General features: G+C 40.6%; 1 protein-coding gene across 1 annotated transcript in view; it reads right to left on the bottom strand.

The window, feature by feature from the left end:
• Positions 1 to 19496, bottom strand: part of Syt10 (synaptotagmin 10) — an 83272-nt gene that overhangs the window by 10211 nt on the left and 53565 nt on the right. The window contains exons 4-5 of the mRNA XM_070038820.1: positions 7498 to 7618; positions 1652 to 1823 (exon numbers count right to left, since the gene is read on the bottom strand). Coding sequence (XP_069894921.1) covers positions 1652 to 1823; positions 7498 to 7618 — 293 coding nt within the window. The remainder of the gene's footprint in view (positions 1 to 1651; positions 1824 to 7497; positions 7619 to 19496) is intronic.

Below are 19496 nucleotides of genomic sequence, written 5' to 3'. Positions count from 1 at the left end.
CACTAACTACAGCTGACCACAGGCTCTCCAGTGACCCTCCTGTTCCCTGCTCACTCCCTGTCTTCACAATGAAAAGTCAAACAACAAGAACAGCTACCACTTGGAGCTTATAGGCTACCAGAAAGTCTAAGAAACTTCAATGCTCTGTCCCTATTAGTCTGTCTCTCATGCCATGAACATCATCATCGTCATCATCACATCACAATTATAACCATCATTATCATCACCATCATCATTATCATCATCACCTTCATCATCATCATTATTACCATTATCATCATCACCATCATCATTATTACCATCATCACCATAATCATTACCATCACCATCATTATTACAGCCATCATTATCATCATCACTTCATCATCATCATCATCATCATCATATCATCACCATGATCATCATCATCATCATCGTTACAATCATTATCATCACCATCATCATCATCATGACCTTCATCATCATCATATCATCATTATCATCATTATCATAATCACCAACATCATCATCATCATCACCATCTCATTTTACTGATAAAGAAATGAAATACCCAGAGAGTTAAGACCTGGTTAGCTTTATATACTGTGCAAGAGGCAGAAGAGGATCTGAATCAGAAATTAGGCAGTTGACTCAAAAGGGCATTTGAGCCAGGGATCCCAGCTATGCAGGAGGCTGAGATCTGAGAATCACAGTTCAAAGCCAGCCTGAGCTTGAGTGGTAGAGCACCAGTCTTGAACACAGTTCAAGCTCTGAGTTCATGCTCTAGTACTACACACACACACACACACACACACACACACACACACACGCACGCGCGCGCGCGCACACACACAGAGTACATGTGATTAGCTGCTTCCTCAGATGGGATGTAATTTAAGGAGCTTCTGCATTATTTTTCCTTGTTTTGGAAGTTCTGGGGTTTGAACTCAGGACCTTGTACTTGATAAGCAGGTGTACTGCCGCATGGTTATACCTTTAGTCATTTTTGCTTGTAGGTTATTTTCAGATAAGAGTTTGGTTTATTTGTCTGGGGCTAGTCTTGGTCCTCCCATGTGCTGGGTTTACAGGCATGAGCTACTGTACCAAGCCAAAAATAGATTCTTAGGAATTTTTTAACCCCAGCTCATCTCCAACTATGATCTTTCTTATTGCTGCCCAGTATCCAATCTCTTCAGGGTTATTTGGATGGATATCTCTGAGGGGACTTTGGTGACGGTTTTAGACCATTGATTAATTTCTTCCTGTTTCTAAAACTGAACAGGTTTTAGAAATAATTTTCCTGTGTGTGTGCTGGTCCTGGGGCGTGAACTTAGGGACTGGATGCCTTCCTGAGCTTCTTGTGCCCAAGGCTGCTAGCACAACACCACTTGGGCCACAGCTCTAGTTCCAGCATTATGCTGGTTCATTTGAGCTAAGAATCTCATAGGCTTTCCTACCCGGTCTGGGTTCAAACCAGGATCTTCAGATCTTAGCCTCCTGAGTAGCAAGGATTACAGGCCTGAGCTCTCCAGCAGTGCCTGACTACAACTGACGAGTTTTGAATGAGCGTTTTCCCCTCCTTCTCTTTACATGAAGTGATTGCAGCAGGAAATATCTTTGGCCTCTGCGTTACTGACATGGCTACTGTGTGCTGAGCGGAGCCCCTGCTTACCTGTCATAATCCATGACAGCAATGGAGATGCTGACCTGGTCCACATTCTCTGGCGGGATGTCGAAAATAATAGCCTCATTGTACACAGGGTTCAGAGTGTTTTTCTTGGTCGTTGTTTTCCTCTTTTTGAGTCTCCGGCCTTCACACATCAGAGATACTTTGACATAAGGATCTAGGAATAGGAAGGTACGTCCATTCAGCTAAAAGTATAGCTATGAAGCAAAAGAAACATTTGGAGATAAGAGTCTCATGGACTTTTGCCCAGGCTGGCTTTGAACTGCAATCCTCAGAACTCAGCCTCCTGGGTAGCTAGGCTGATAGGTGTGAGTCACTGGCACCCAACTAAAATTACACTCCTAACTTTAGTAGATTATCTAAATTTCAAGCACCATATAGTTATTCAATATGCGCATCTAGAACTAATGTTGCTAAGTATTTCACAAATTTTAGTTTGCTTATTCTAAATCAGTCTGAGGGAAAATAACCTGAACAATTGAACTTCACATTATTTTTAACAGATAGATTTCAATTCACAGGACTTAATCAGGGACAATTGAAAGGTAAGCCATTTACTAGGGGGTAAATAAAAACATAATGAATCTGATATCACTGTTGGTTTTTTTTGGGGGGGCGGGTAAAGGGGGTGGTCACTGTGGATAGAACATATTCATGTTTGGCTTTCTTGTTCATGGCTGGCTGGCGCTCTACCACTTCAGCCACACCTCCACTTCAGCATTTTTGAGCTGAAGTCTCAGATCTTCTTGCCCAGATGAGATGGCTTCAAAAATTCCCAAATCCAGGAGGAATCAACAATGCTCAATAGGAAATGTACTCATTACTTTGCTCCTGTAACTGTAACCCCTTTGTACAGCATTTTTACAATAAAAAAGTATGAAAAAAAATTCCCAAATCCCCCATAGTCAGGTTCTGGTAGCTCACATCTGGAATCCTGGTTATTCAGGAGGCTGAGACCTGAGGATCCAAATTCAAAGCCAGCCCAGGGGAGAACGTCTCTGAGACTCTCATCTCCAGATAACCACCAAAAAGCTGGAAGTAGAGCTTAAGTGGTAAAGCACCAGTCTTGAGCAAAAAAATAAAACAAACAAACAAAAAGCTCAGGGACAGTGCATACACTAAGACACACACAGACACAGACACAGACACACAGACATACAGACACACAGACACACACACAGACACACACATACTTGAAATCCTCCAGATCTCAGTTGTTTGAGAAGTTATAATAATAGGTGTTATGAGCACTCAGGTTTATCTGCTTTTAGCTCAGGAGAGAAAACATATCAGTGTATCAAGGTATCAAGAGTTACTCTAGCACTGAAATACAGTTATTGTTGTTGTTGTTGTTGCTTGCCCTGGTCCTTTGATTTGAATTAACTTAGGGAATGCCAATAAATAAAAACAATTGTTCAGGTTATTTTCCCTCAGACTGACTTAGAATAAGCAAACTAAAATTCTGGGAACGACTTAACAACATTAGTTCTAGATGCGCATATTGAATTGCTTCATCATACTTAAATTTTTCTTTCACTGCTGGATAACATACTAAAGTTAGAAGTGTATTTTTAGTTGGGTGCCAGTGACTCACACCTATCATCCTAGCTACCCAGGAGGCTGAGTTCTGAGGATTGCAGTTCAAAGCCAGCCTGGGCAGCAAAGTCCAGCAAAGTCTCCAATTAACCTTCAAAAAAAGCTGGAAGTGGAGCTGTGGCTCAAGTGGTAGAGTGGTAGCCTTGAGCAAAAGATCAGGGACAGTGCCTAGGCCTGAAGTTCAAGACCCAGGAAGGGCACACACAAAAAGAAATATAATTTTAGTTACAATATTAGTGCTTGAGTTGCCAATGAATTTATATAGAAGAAATGACCCATGAATATTTTATTAGATATACAAGAGTATATGATAAAATATTTATTTTTCAGATGAACTCAAGGAAAACTCTGATAACACAATGTCTATATAATGCCACTTGGAGAGAGAAAAATTTAGTTGACTAATGTGTGTATATGTGTGTGCACAGTACTAGGGCTTGAATTCAGGACCTGGGTGCTGTCCCTTAGTTTTTGCATTCAAGCCTGGTGCTCTACCACATGAGCCACAGCTCCACCTCTGGCTTTTTGATGGTTCATTGGAGATAAGAGTCTCACAAACATTCTTGCCGAGGATGGCTTCAAACCTTGATCCTCAATCTCAGCCTTGTGTGTAGCTAAGATTACATACTGACTGTGCACTCCTAGCAGGTGGTGAGTTCACTAAATTTTTATGAGCCCCAGAAGTGAAATAATCAACAAATTCTGCTGCTGCTGAATGGATACTTATCATCTCAGAACAGGACCAATATTTCTGGAAGCTCTGTAACATTTTATAAGTTCAAGAAGTATAATGGCTTTGGGAGTGGCAAACTTGCTAGCTAATTAAAACTAGGCCATTGTATGCTCTGTATTTTTTTTCTGCCAGTACTGAGGTTTGAACTCAGGACTTTGCATTATTGCTTGATTTTTTTTCACTCAAGGCTAGTGCTTTTCCACTTGAAGCATACCTCTACTTTAAAGTTTTTGCTGGAGATAAGAGTCTCACAGACATTTTTTCTCTGGCTGTTTTTAAATCATGATCCTTAGATCTCAGCCTCCTGAGTAACTAGAATTATAGGAGTGAACCAACAGCACCCAGACTGCTCTGTCTTCTTTTTCTTTTTCTCATTATTTTTTTTTTCTGGTCACACTGAAGTTGTAACATCATCATCTCTTTCTCTCCTTTGCTATAGTCATAAATTTTATTTCCTTAGATTTAGCCAAAATGACAGTAATATAAATTTACTGAGCTGGTATGGGCTTTATAAACCCTAGGAGGAAAATGTTTCTATATATATTGAAAGCATTCTGCAAAAAGGATCCAAATGTATTTGGAGTCTAGCAATCACATCAGCAAAGGACACTGTAAGAAAACAATATTTCCTATCTATTCTGAAGCATTAAGAAAGTATGCTGAAGCAGAGTGCTGGAGGCTCACGCCTGTAATCCTATCTACTCAGGAGGCTGAAATCTGAGGGTCATGGTTCAAAGCAGGCCAGGTCAGGAAAGTCTGTGAGACTCCTATCTCCAATTAATCAGCAAATAGCTGGAAGTAGAGCTGTGGCTCAAATGGTAGAGCGCCAGCCTTGAGGGGGAAAAACAAACAACCTCAAGGACAGCTCCCGGGCCCTGAGTTCAAGCCCCAGGTCTGGGCACAAAAATCAAGGAAGGAAGGGTGGGAGGGAGGAAGGAAAGAAGGAAGGAAGGGAATGTATGCTGGAAAGAACCAGTTATGAAGGGCTAGTTTTGTGTTTGCGCCCCCAGGTCTGTCAGTGGGAAGAAGGCAGAGTCCGTTCTCGGCCCTCCCTCGCATTTCTGACAGCAAGTCTCTGCTTCTGACAAGGGTAATATCCTGGCTCCTGGGCTGATTCATGAGCCGGATGTGGAGATTAATGAGGAGGTGCTCTCTAGCACATGATCTCCCTATGCAAGTTCCATTGAAATTTAAAAAAAAGTCATCTTGCACTTAATTACACCTGAGTACTGTTGGCTTGTCTAAAATTTGATCTCTGGGAACGTTGGGAGGGGGTGGACAAAGAGGAACATAAACAATAATTGGTAGACGACATTGTTTATCTCAACGTTCCTTAATATATCTTTGCCCAAGATTTTTATTTTTCCAGAAATATAAATGTGGAAGATTCTTGTTTGTTTGTTTTTACTTTTATCTCTATAACAGATCTGAGGATCATGGTTCAAAGCCAGCTGAGGCAGAAAAGTTTGTGAGACTCTTCTCTCTAGATAACAACCAAATAAAAAGCTTGAAATGGAGCTGTGGTTCAAGTTGTAAGCTTTTGTGCACAAGGCTAGCACTCTACCACTTTGAGCCACAGCTCCATTTCTAGTTTTCTGGTGGTTAATTGGAGATCAGAGTCTCTTGGACTTTCCTACCCAGGCTGGGTTCAAACAGTGATCCTCAGATCTCAGCCTCTCTAGGAGCTAGGATTACAGGTGAGTCACTGATGCCTGGCTTCCATTATTTCTGTATGCAAATATTAGTAATATAAATTTATGATCTAAATGTCTGTCTCCATTTTTGCACAAAAGTAAGCATGACACAACACACATTCATTTTTGTGCCTTGTGGTTCTTTCCATAGAACTTAAGAGCTCCATTATGTTTTTTGTAATGTAAATTTAGCTTTTCTTTTTAGTTCTAAAGAATACCAGAGTTACAGATCCTCTTCTCCAAAGTCTTCTTCAACTGTATCTCCCTTACTCATATTTTTTAAATTCAAAAATTCTGATTTCCTTGTTTGTCTTTTATCATATTTCATCTGCAAATCTGTGCCATATTCACATATTAAGTTATATATAATCCCCCAGAATTGCAATGACTTTAAAAAGGAAGTCGCACAACATTCTGTGGCTTTCCCTCTAACAAAGTTAACACAAGAAACATTTCCTCCAAGAAAGGGTGCCGGTAGCTTACCCTTAGAATGCTAGCTACTCAGAAGCCTGAAAGATGAGGATCATGATTGGAAAAGTCCATGAGACTCCTATCTCCAATTAACCAGCAAAAAGTCAGAAGTGAAAGTGTGGCTCAAATGGTAGAGCATCAGCCTTCAATGAAAAAACTATGAGAATGCAATGCCCTGAGGTCTAGCCCCAATACTAGCCCCTAGCCCCCAAAAAGAACCTTATAAAGTATTATTTTTTTTAATTGTGAAAATACTGTACAGAGGGGTTACAATTACATGGGCAAAATAAATGAGTACATTTCTTATCAAGCATTGTAGTCTCCTCCTTTACTTTAGTCAGGTAAAGTATTATTTTATTATTTTATCTTACTGTTTCATGCAGTCCCTACAGACACCCAAATTCTGAGGTGAAAAAGTGACAAGAATATGAACGCAAATGGTGGTGTTCAAACATGGTTTTTCTGCCAATAGTGAAGGAAATAAGTTGACTGTAATTAATTCTTCCTATCACAACACAAAATCTACGAATCTCCCCTTACGACTAATCAGGCCAAAGCAGAACAGCAGTGATACATCAGGTGTTTTTTTTTAAAAAAATATAAAACTAGATTAATATTGAAAGCAAACTGAGAACCCAAGTTCAAAGTCAACCTCTTTGTTAGTCATTTTTCAAAACTAATTTTATTGTTATTATTAAGATGCTGTATAGAGGGGTTACCACTGCATATGTCAAGTAATGAGTACAACTCTTTTTGGACAGTGTCACCCTGGTAGTCATCTTTAAAGAGGTGATTTGGAATTCGTAATTGCTTTTTAAGTTGTAATTGCTTTTTCTAATTTTATTGTACTCCCTACAGACAAATGAACTGTATGGATATATGTATAATATATATGTATGTACATATGTATACATATATATATGAAACACCTATATCAAACATATATATAATGTGTATATATACATATATATGTGTGTATGTGTATATATATATGTGTGTATATATATATATGTATATATATATATATGAAATATATGTTGGTCCTAGGGCTTAAACTTGGTGTCTGGGCACTGTCGCTGAGATATTTTTTGCTTAAGGATAGCTCTGTTACTTGAGCCATAGCTCCACTTCTGGCTTTTTGCTGGTTAACTGGAGATAAGAGTCTCTTGGACTTTCCTGCCCTTGCTTTGAATTGTGATCCTCAGATCTTAGCTTCCTGAATAGCTAGGATTACAGGCAGGAGCCACTGGTGTCAGTCTGGGTTATATATCATTTTAGATAGCCAGAATATTTGATTTGGGACTATGCCTTTGCCCATGGGCCAGCCTTGTATGTACCTGATGAGCCAGTGATGTCCATAGCCTTCAGATTCCTGCACTTGATCACGGTCAGGGTCATGCGGCCAGCCGTCGGCAGGTAGCACAGCGAGAACATGATCTCTCCCAGGTCTATGCTCTCCTAGAGAAACCATCAAGAATGTTAGCAATGGCTAACACTGCTTAGTGATCAGAAAGGAAGAGTAAAGAAAGATGATAAGTGTAAAAGTCACTCGAGTAGAATGTTAGGATACTATACTCCAATAGCTCTATTTAAGGACACAGATAGGATTGCACAAAGCTGTTCTGCAGAGAATGACATCATTGTACCCCAGATGTGTGTGAGATATCTCCAGGTGTAATTAAGAATTGTGTGTGTGTGTGTGTGTGTGTGTGAGAGAGAGAGAGAGAGAGAGAGAGAGAGAGAGAGAGAGAGAGAGAGAGAGAGAGAGAGAGAGAGAGAGAGAGAGAGAGAGAGAGAGAGAGAGAGTCCAAGGGCTTGAACTCAGGGCCTGGGCGCTGTCCTTGAGCTGGTTTTGCTCACAGTTCTATCTCTGGCTTTTTTGCAGGTTAATTGGAGGTAAGCATCTCACAGACTTTCCTGCCCCGACTGGCTTTGAACCACGATTCTTAGACCTCAATCTCTTGAGTAACTAGGATTACATGTTCACCTCTAATATTTCTTAATTCCTCCCTTCTTCAAATCCTACATATGTATAGATGTTGATGTGATCCTTTGTGAGCTTGTATATGTTTATCTTTTTAGTGAAACCTATGTTTCATTATGTTTTGAAGGTACAAATAAACAACCCAGTTAATCTGGATAAACACCGACAGGTATTGTTTCATTTACTAAGCAGAACTGTCTACAGCACCAGAACTCAGATTTATGTGTTGTCTTTCTACACAAATGATAAACAAATGAAATGAATACAGGCCATTTAGGACATCTCTAGGAGGTGTTTACAGAATTCAGTCAAATCATTCCTGGTGAAACAATGAGGTAGGTTTAATTTTGGGGGGAAATACATTTTTGACTATTCATCAGGTCCACAGAATTAAGCTCTTAAAAATTCTTTATGGCTGGTGGGCACTAGTGGCTCATGTCTGTAATCTTAGCTACTCAGTAGGCTCAAATCTGAGGAACCAGGTTCAAGGCCAGCTTGGGCAGAAGAGTCTGGGAGACTCTTATCCTCAAGTAACCACCAAAAAGCTGGTTATGAAGCTGTGGCTCGAGTGACAGAGTGCTAGTCTCGAGTAAAAGAGCTTAGGGAATGTGCCCAGGCCTGGAGATCAAGCCTTGGTACTGGCACACACGAAAAATCCTTCATGGTGATCTAAAACATTTATTAGAAAATTTCAGCATGGAGAAATAATTCAGTTTTCATAAATAGTGATTGTCTTGAGAGCAAATATAGCATAAACTCAGTTTCCTTAACAGCCTGTTTGGAGATGAGGGTTCCCTGAAAGTCTTCGTTTTATGATTTAATTTCTATTATTTCAAGTCTATGCTTTAATGGCTCATTGAATGGCTTATAGATTTTACTGGGACATCTCACTGACTCCACTTGTTCTGAATCTCATCAATGTCCAAATAAAGTAAATCATATATTGAACAGCCACCAAAAAATACACACAAAAACCCAACCATTTATGGGATTTTATTCTTAATGGCTTCAGGTGTGAGTTACATAATTCTACTTTGTTATTCATGATCTAGAGGTAGTAAAACCTAGTAATTAAGAGTGTAAACCTTAGCGATAGTTAAATAGGAGTGCGATCCCTAGGCTTAAACTTCCTAGCTGTAAGATTCTCAGCAATTTAATTAGGCTTTGAATCTCTGAAATGTCACTTCCTAAGTGAGGCATATTTTTTTGCCAGCTGGATGACTGCCCCAGGAGTTATAAGCATTAAATGAGATAATGCAAATAAAGCATAGGGCATATAATAGTGTCTGGGATGTTGTTTTGTTCACTGCTGTATTGATAGCATTCGGAATGGTGCCTTATATCTATAAGGCACTCAGTAACTACTGGACAACTGAAAAAAAAGTAAATAGAAGCAATTGCTTTTGTTTGTTTGTTTGTTTATACATCCTAGGGCTTGCATTCAGGGCCTGGGTGCTATCTCTAAGCTTTGTTGCTCAAGGCGAGGGCTCTACTACTTCGAGCCACAGTGCCACTTCCAGTTTGTTCTGGTGGATGATTGGAGATAAGAGTCTCACTGACTTTCCTGGTTGGTGGTTGGATGGCTTTGAGCTGTGGTCCCCAGACCTCAGTTTCCTGAGTAGCTAAGGTTACAGGTGTGAGCCATTGGTGCCCTGCTATGAGTCCCATTTTTTCTAATGATTTTCTCCTTGTTTCTGCTTTCATTTCCTAAGTGTTTCTGAGGCTCAGCCTAGGAGTGAAAGGCTTTTATTGTATGATGGCTTTCCCATCTTTTCACTGGAGAGTTCTTTCAGTTACTACCAATGAGCATAGGCATATTTTGAAGCCAGTAGTTCAAGTCAGGGGATCTTACTCTGAATGTAGAGCATGACATCATGTTTCACCAAGGCACATGGTACTCTTAAAGGTGGGGACACCCCAAAAAGAAAGGGAGGTAATGACTTCAGACATGAGAGCCTTAGAATTGCATTCCATGAAAACAGAAAAAAAAGATACACAATTAGAAAGGCATTAACAACTAAAATATATACTCATGGCTGACTAATACATATGAATGTATGTATGTATGTATGTATGTATGTATGTATGTATGTATGTATGTATGTATTTAGGTCAGTTATTGGGCTTGAACTCAGGGCCCTGGATGCTGCCCCTGAGCTCAAGGCTAGCGATCTACCACTTTGAGCCACAGGTCCAATTCCAGTTTTTGAGCGGTTAATTGGATATAAGAGTCTAATAGGGACTTTTCTGTCCACACTGGTTTTGAACCATCATCCTCAGATACCAGCCTCCTGAATACCTAGGACTACAGGTGTGAATCACCATTACTCAGATTACAGGTTTATTCATACATATTGGACTGCTGTATGAGTAAACACACAAAAAGACATATGCATATTTATATACAATATGCAAAAATGAATCTCTATGAAGAAGACCCTTTGGACAATTAACAGGCCGTTTAGAAAGGTGATATTACTGACTGAGTGCTGGTGGTTCATGCCTGTAATCCTAGCTACTCAGGAAGCTGAGATCTGTAGATTGGGATTCAAAGTCAGACTGGGCAGGAAAAGTCTGTGAGACTCTTATTTCCAGTTAGCTACCAGCATGCCAGAAAAGGAGCCATGGCTCTAGTGGTAGAACATTAGTTTTGAGCAAAAAAACTCAGCGACAGTGCTGAGGTCCTGAGTTCAAACCCCACAACTGTGCACATGTGCACGCACATACATATGCGTGCGCGTGCGCGCGCACACACACACACACACACACACACACACAAGCACTGGACACATACATGTTAAATTGTACAACCTTTTGAAGTTTAGAAACTAATAAGCAAATAAACATGATGGAAAATAAAAAATGAAATAATAAAAAAATGTATGAGAGCATTTTTTTTTCTCTTGGTCGTGGGGCTTGAACTCTTGGTCTGGGGGCTATCCCTGAGCTCTTCAGCTAAAGTTAAGTGTTCTACCACTTGAGCCCCAGCACCACTATCTGTTTTCTGGTGGTTAATTGGAGACAAGAGACTCACAGACTTTGCTGGCTTTGAACCTCGATCCTAAGATCTCAGCCTCCTGAGTAGCTAGGATGACAGGTGTGAGCCACCAGCACCCAGCTGAAAGCAATGTTTTTGAATCAGCATGTGGCTCAAAGCAATTTTTTTTTAACTTCTCAGAACATATCACATACTTATTGGCTGAAACAAAGAAAGTTGGTCATGTTTGGTCTCATCTTGTAAAGATCCTAACACAAAGACAACATAGTACAGATCGTCTGTTACTGACAGATACTAACACAGACAGGACTTAAAACTGAGCAGTCGACTAAACCATCAACTCAAATGAGCAGAAAACAAAAAAATATAGGATCAGAGTGCAGCCTCTTGCAGCTGTATATTACAGTCAAGCTGACCTCATGCCTAATGGAGTAAAAAGAGCTTTACTTCACATTTGAACTCTATATGGTGAAGAGTTTTAGGAAATGGAAATGAACTGTGTGTGAAAATACTAATATATGAAGCCAGGACTGCTGGTTCATGCCTGGAACCTTACCCATTCAGAAGGATGAGATCTGAGCATCACAGTTCAAAGCAGCTCAGACACAAAGTCCCATAAGTACCTTATCTCCAGTTAACCAGCAAAAAGCCAGAAGTGAAGGTATGGCTTAAATGGTAGAGCACCAGCCTTGAGTGGAAAAGCCAAGTGAGAATGTAAGGATGGCCTTAAGTTCAAGGCCCATTACCAGCCCGAATAAACTCTAATATACTGTAAGCATTCATAACAATGACACAGCTTAATTCTTCTGGGAGTTTTTTCCTTTCAAGGAAGCATGAATCGGAATGATCAATTTCATACATATTAGAAAGAACAGAGTGCTCCCTAAGGTAAACACTAAAGTTGTTAAGCTTTTTAAATCTGGAAGTGATCCAAGAGATAATCCTGAGAAAATGAACTTAATGAAGATGAATGGCTGTCTGATATCTATCTATCTATCTATCTATCTATCTATCTATCTATCTATCTATCTATCTATCTATGTAAATTTTTTTGATGTCAGTCCTGGGGCTTGAACTCAAGGCCTGGGTGCTGTTTCTGAGCTTTTTAGCTCAAGGATAGCCCTCTACAATTTGAGCCATAGCTATACTTCCAGTTTTTTGGTGGCTAATTGGAGATACCAGTCTCATGGACTTTCCTGCCTGTGCTGGCTTTGGACCACAATCCTCAGATCTCAGCCTCCTGAGTAGGTAGAATTATAAGCATGAGCACCAGCACCTAGCCATCATGGTTTTGAGTGCAGAACTTTGCCCTTCCTCAGTTTCCTTGTTCAGCTGGTGCTCTACCACTTGAGTCATGCCTCCAGCTCAGGATTTTTCTGATTGTTTTGGAAATGGAGTCTTTCAGACTTTTCTGCTTACAGCTGACATATAATTGCTTTTCTCTAGATTTCTGAGTAACTAGGATTACAGGTGTGAGCCACAAGTGCCTGACAATGAGTATTACTTTTATAGATTATATCCAAAAATACTTTCAATATGTAATTGGTTGTTTTGATTTGATATAAGAAAGGCTTTAATTTTCTGAAAATTCTTTACATGTGATCTTAATTTTTCTTATATTTTATAATCATAAATTTCTCATGTTGACCTTTAAATAAACTCCTGGGCAGCCAGGACTACGGGTGTGAGGCTCCAGCACTAGAATTTTGAATCCATGCATGAAAGGAGCTTGTGAGGAAAGCTAACACTGAGGCTGGATGCAAGGCTGTGTACTGATTTCTTCATTTTGGCTCTACCAATATGGAATAGGGTAAATGAAGATCATTTTCTAATGATTGACTGTAGTCAACCTCACAAAGAGAGTTACACATAAGACATTTTCCCCCATAAACACTCTCCTTTTTCTTCCTTCCTTTCTTCCTTTCTTCCTTCCTTCCTTTCTTTCTTTCTTTCTTTCTTTCTTTCTTTCTTTCTTTCTTTCTTTCTTTCTTTCTTTCTTTCTTCCTTTCTTCCTTTCTTTCTTTCTTTCTGCCAGCCCTTCAGCTTAAACTCAGGGTCTGAGTGCTGTCCCTGGATTTTTTCTTCTTCTTCTTTTTCAAGGTTAGTGCTGTACCACCTGAACTACAGCTCCACTTCTGGGTTTTCTGGTAGCTTATTGGAGAGTAAGAGTCTCACAGACTTTCCTGTGTGGTCTGGCTTTGAACCATGATCCTCAGATCTTAGCCTCCAGAATTGCTAGGATGATAGGTGTAAACCACCAGCCTCAGGCCCAAGGACTCTTGCTCCCACATAAGAAATACCAGCCACTTGAAGTACAAATGGATATGCAAATGTTTGCACAGTGCATCTCATTTCAGAACTAAGTGATGCCCCAATGAAGCCAAGCATCGTCTTATCTTGACGGAGAGTAGAAGGCTGAGAAGCAGAGGGTAATAATCAAGAGATGCTTTCCAGGAGAGGAATAATTACCATACTGGCATTTAAGGAGTCAAAGTGATAGGATTGCATAGAGTTGGGGGAATGATGTTGCACATGAGTACTTTGAAAAATACTAAGAAATAAGAATGGGATGGAAGGGAGGGAAGTGGAGAAGAATGAAGGAAGGGGTGATGATACTGATCAAGATACTCCGTACTTGTAACCTGATGGATAGAACTGCAACCCCTTTGTACAACGACTTAATCATTAAAAAACTGAAAAATTAGGGACAAAAGAGAACGAGTAGTACGTGCTGAGAAATATGGAATATGGTGGCCTCTGTGAGGGCAGGGCCTGACAGCTTCTATAGGTGACGAGGAGCCGAAGGTTTTGGTAGCAGAAGAGTGAAGAAGGCCCCAGCAATGTGGGTCAGAAATGCTTGACTTGCTGGGCATCAGGAGCTACTTAGGAGGCTGAAATTTGAGGATTGAGGATTGAAGCCAGCCCAGGCAGCAAAGTCCATGAGGCTCTTATCTCCAATCAGCTGCCAAAAAATTGGAAGTGGAGATGTGTTTCATGTGGTAGAGTGCTAGCATTGAACAAAACAGCTAAGGGACAGCACTCAGGCCCTGAGTTCAAGCCCCAGCACTGACACAAGGAAAGAAGGAAGGAAGGAAGGAAGGAAGGAAGAAAGGAAGGAAGGAAGGAAGAAAGGAAGGAAGGAAAGAAGGCGGGCGGGCGGGCGGGCGGGCAGGCAGGTAGGCAGGGAGGAAGGGAGGAAGGAAGGGGAGGGAGGGAGGGAGGGAGGGAGGGAGAAAAGAAAGAAAAAAGAGGAACAAGAGGAGAAAGGAAGAAAGAAAGAGAAAGGCTCTATTTAAAATTCTACATATTCTACATACTAATTTGTGGGGCCTCAGAGCCCTGCAGGAGCCAAGGGCAGGTTCAGGAAGTGTGGACTGTGTGGTGTGTGCTGAGATACTGGCTGCCATCGGAACCATGATGGCAGCCACCAACTCCTGGTGCATGTCTGCATTATCCTATGTGCAAGCGAAAATGGCAGAAGCCACAGGATTCTGTATGCCTGGCCTTTCTGAGACGGAACAAGTGCTGCTTCTTTAGTGTCCCTAATCTTTACTGCATGCTGAAATCCTGTCTTCTGCCTCCTATTCTTTCATCTGGAGACCACAACCACCCCAAGCTAACAGGTACTCTCTTGCCCTGAGGATGGCCAGTGGCTCACCCCTGTAACCTTAGCTATTCAGGAGGCTAAGATCTGATGACTGAGGTTCAGGGGTCAATGTGGGATAAAAGTCCATGAGACTCTTTAACTACCAAAAAATAAAATAAAAATAAAAGCCAGAAGTAGAGCCATGGTTCAGATGGTGGAGTCCTAGCCTTGAGCAAAAATAGCTCAGGGATAGCTCCCAATCCCTGAGTTCAAGCCCCAGGAATGGCACTAAGGAAAAAAACTGAAGTAAAACAAAAACAAAAAACAAAAACAAACCCTCTCTTTGTCTCTCTTGCCAATGAATATATGTCTAGAAGAATCGTTCTTCCATCATTATGGTATCTGCTCGATGGAATTACCACTAATTCAAAAGCACACAGCAATTTTTTTCTTTCTTTAAATTGGGATTTAATTGTAAGTAAAATGGGAATCATAGCTTTGCTGAGTAGGCATCAAGCAAATATAGTGTTTGATATCTAAAAAGCAACTAGGAGGCTAATGAGAATAATATTTGGAAAACATTTCTGTATCATGAGAGCAGACAATAGGATGGAAAATCCGGGAGGAGAGAGAGAGGTCAATGGGGTGAAATGGTGTGGGAGGTGTCGGCTGAGGAAAGGCTTGAATTCAGGGATACATTAAGAATTAAGAATCAAGAAGACATTGAGGGGGGAAAAACCCACTTCAAATAAACAACTGGTTGCTATGGTGCCAGAGTCACCACTTAGCGCTCACAATGTAGCCTGCCTTCTCCATTTCCTCGAGGGTAAGGAAACAGATTTTTTTTCACACTGTGAACAGGGGATGTGTTACTGGATCAAAATAAGCTTCTTTACAAACTTACTCATCTTTTGTCCACTTTCTCCCCAAAATAAAGCTACGGGATTCAGACATCTGTGCAAGGTTTATTTCTCCTGGACCCCTCCCTACCCCTCAGTCACTTGAGAAAATAATGGAATATAATCATGAGCAGTCAATCTACTTGCTAGTCCTTGACCCCAGCATATGTGGTATAAGATGAGGGCATTCAAGTTTGGAGGCTGGAAGCTCACACCTGTAATCCTTGCTACTCAGGAGGCTGAGATCTGACAGTCCAGATAGGAAAGTCCATGAGACTCTTAGCTCCAATTAGCCACCAAAAAGCTGGAAGTGGAGATGTGGTTCAAGTGGTAAAACACTTGTTATGAGCAGAAAAAGCTGAGGGATAGCACTGACTGAGACACTGAGTTCAATCCCCAGAACCAGCATACACACACACACACACACACACACACACACACACACACACACACACACACACACACACACACACACACACACACACACCCTTCACATTTGTTTGTCATAGTGCTGGTAGAAGCTCATAGAAAAGGCTGCAAAAGAACAGTTAGTGCTAACAGATGGATGAAAAATGGTCACAAGAAACAGCTTTCACTTCATCTTGCAGAAAATATGCTGGATGAGGAAGGTTCTAATTGGCCAGGCAGAATACAGGGACTGATCTAGTTGGGGAATAATGAGAAGGTGCTAGAAGCGGCTGTGTGCAATGGCTTTTCCATTGCACTTGCCTCTGATAAAGAGCTTAACAGATTTTCTGATATGCACTATGTGCCTAAGTCTCATGAAGTCCTCACTGCTCCACAGGACAAGATGCTCTTAACATTTCAGTCTCTATCTGGGCATCAATGGCTCACACCTATAATTCTAGCTAATCAGGAGACTAAGATCTGAGGGCCAATGTTAGAAGTCAGTGGGAGCAAGAAACTCTTATCTCCTCCAAAGAGAAAAATCTGTAACATTATTTTCTTTTCTTTTTTTTTTTTTGTCGGTCATGGTGCTTGAACTCTGGGCCTGGGCGCTGTCCCTCAGCTCTTCAGCTCAAGGCGAGTGCTCTACCACTTGAGCTACTGCGCCACTTCCTGTAACATTATTTTCATCTCCAATTAGCCAACAAAAAAACAGAAGCAGAGGTGTGGCTCAAGTGGTAGAGAGCTAGCCTTCAAGTGTTAGGCCCTGAGTTCAAGCCTCAGTGCCAGCACACACACACACACACACACACACACACACACACACACACACACACACACAGGTACATACACACATACATATTTTGGTCTCTAAAGCTTGCTACTTTTGTAATAAAAATTTCTTGTTATATTCCCACAACCCCAGAATTATGAGTCCAGCCTTGTTAAAAACCTTGGCAATCTCTAAACTTTCAATCATTCATTAATATGCTTATGTACTATATATGTATAAACATATGTGTACAACATATGTGTATATATGTATATGTGTATATAGGTATATATAGGTATATATGTGTTAGTATGCTTATGTACCATATACATATATGTATATATTATATATACATATATACTACATATATATGTATAGTTATATATAGTATATATACTATAGCATATATGTAATATATATGTAGTATAGTACACATATATATAGCATATATATAGTATATATATACATATACACACACACATACACACACACACACACACACACACATAATGTTTGCAGACACTGTCTCTTTTTCTATCACCAGGGGAACTCTGGTGACCAAGAACAGTTTTTTCTCCTAGGTGTTATAATTGATTTTGGACACATGACCTCACCTCTTGGGATATCACACAGTGAAGCACAGGTAAAACACAGGAGTAAAAACAGAGGTCTGCCTAACTTTAAAAATTATTTTTTTCTCTAGCCAAATGCTGGGGCTCATGCCTGTCATCTTAGCTACTTGTGAGGCTGAGATCTGAGGAGGCTGGTTTGAAACCAGCCAGGCAGGAAAGTCATGGCACTCTTATCTCCAATTCACCAGCAAAAGCTCAGGAACGATGCCCTGAGTTCATTCAGGCCCCAGGATGGGTGCTCACACGTGTGTGCGTGTATGTGTGTGTGCACATATGTGCACACACAAACACACATGCATGCACAGACAGACAATATATGTTCTCCTAGATTCATTGTGATAATTGCTTTTTAGCAGAATTTTTGGAAGTAGGGATGGTGATGAAAAGTATCTGGTTCTTCCCACAAAGATCTACGCTTCTGATGTGGTGATAAAAAATCTAAACATTAAGGCAAAGAAAAGAAATTACATCAGTAAGAACAGCATCTACAAAGGCTGCAGGTTATACAGGAAACACTGGCTCTGGCAAAGATGGAACACAGTTACTGTGGCAACACAGTGGCTTTATTTAACCAAACCCTTCGCCAGGAAGACTTAACCAGATCACCTCTTAATAGTCTCTGCAGTCAGTATGGGTTCCATTTCATTGGATAGAAATCACCTAGAAGGGTTGCAGTTAGATTTAAGAGGGATAAGATGCAAAGATAATACAAAATTATGAGCCTGGTTTGTAGCCTGACACATAATACTTGCTAGAAAAAAATCATTTTTCCTTGCTCATAAGTTGTTGTAGGTCAGTGACTGACAAGTTTAGAGCTCTAGAAAGAGTTCAATGCATGAATAAGTCATCAAGCCATCGGGCACTCATGGCTCACACCTGGATACTCAGGAGGCTGAGATCTGAGGATCACAGTTTGAAGTCAGTCTAGACAGGAAAGTCCATGAGGCTCTTATCTCCCAATTAACCACCAAAAAGCTGAAAGTGAAGCTGTGGTTCAAGTAGTAGAGTGGTAGCCTTGAGCATAAAAGCTCATGGGCAGTGCCCAGGCCTTAAGTTCTAGGCCCCGAACTGGGACACACACACACACACACACACACACACACACACACACACACACACACACACACACACACACACACACACACACACACACACACACACACACACACAAAACTCAGGCCAGGACATGACTTTGGACACAGCAGGGCATCTACTGCTTGTAGATGTGAATACTACATAACAGCCACAGAACACCTGAGCAGAAAAACTTCTTAGGGGCTGCTGGCATGGTCTTTGTCAGTGAAATCTCCTACATGTGTCAAAGGGCTGCCCATATAGAATCGCCATGAGCATATAATAACTTACAGAAGTTTTGAGTGAATTAAGAAAAATACATTGACAGTGAACGATATAGTCACTAGCTAAAAAGACTTCCTCCCTACAGAATTGGGGAAGGACTTTGCCAGCAAGGGTCTAATATCCAGAGTATATACAGAGCTCAAAAGCTGAATCCCCAAGGACTCAAAAAACCCAATTTTAATTAATTAAATTAAACAATCAATACAAATTTAAAAATAAATTAAAAATACACAATTTACAAAGAGAAAAAGGAGCTAAATATAGATTTCCTAGCAGAAGTAAAAATGACCAATAAAAACATGAAGAAATGCTCAACATCTCAATCCATAAGGGATAGGTAAATTAAAATAATACTGAGATTTTATCTCACCCCAGTAAGATTGGGCATCATCAAGAATACAAACAACAGCAGGGCACCAGTGGCTCATGCCTCTAATCCTAGCTACTCAGGATGCTGAGATCTGAGGATCACAGTTCAAAGCCAGCCTGGGCAGAAAAGTCTGTGAGACTCTTATCTCCAATAAACCACTAGAAAACCAGAAGTGGAGCTGTGGCTCAAGTGGTAGAGTGCTTGCCTTGAACTGAGGAGAACAGGGACAGCATCCAAGCACAGAGTTCAAGCCCCATGACTGACAAAAAAAAAAAAAAAAAAGAAAAAGAAAAAGAAAAAAAGAATACATACAACAAATAATGGTGAG

Source organism: Dipodomys merriami, unplaced genomic scaffold (genome assembly GCF_024711535.1).
Source record: "Dipodomys merriami isolate MVZ:Mamm:240054 unplaced genomic scaffold, mDipMer1.0.p SCAF_10, whole genome shotgun sequence".
NCBI lineage: Eukaryota > Metazoa > Chordata > Mammalia > Rodentia > Heteromyidae > Dipodomys > Dipodomys merriami.
The sequence above is the reverse complement of the archived record's forward strand: the minus strand, read 5'-3'. Positions and strand labels throughout refer to the sequence as shown.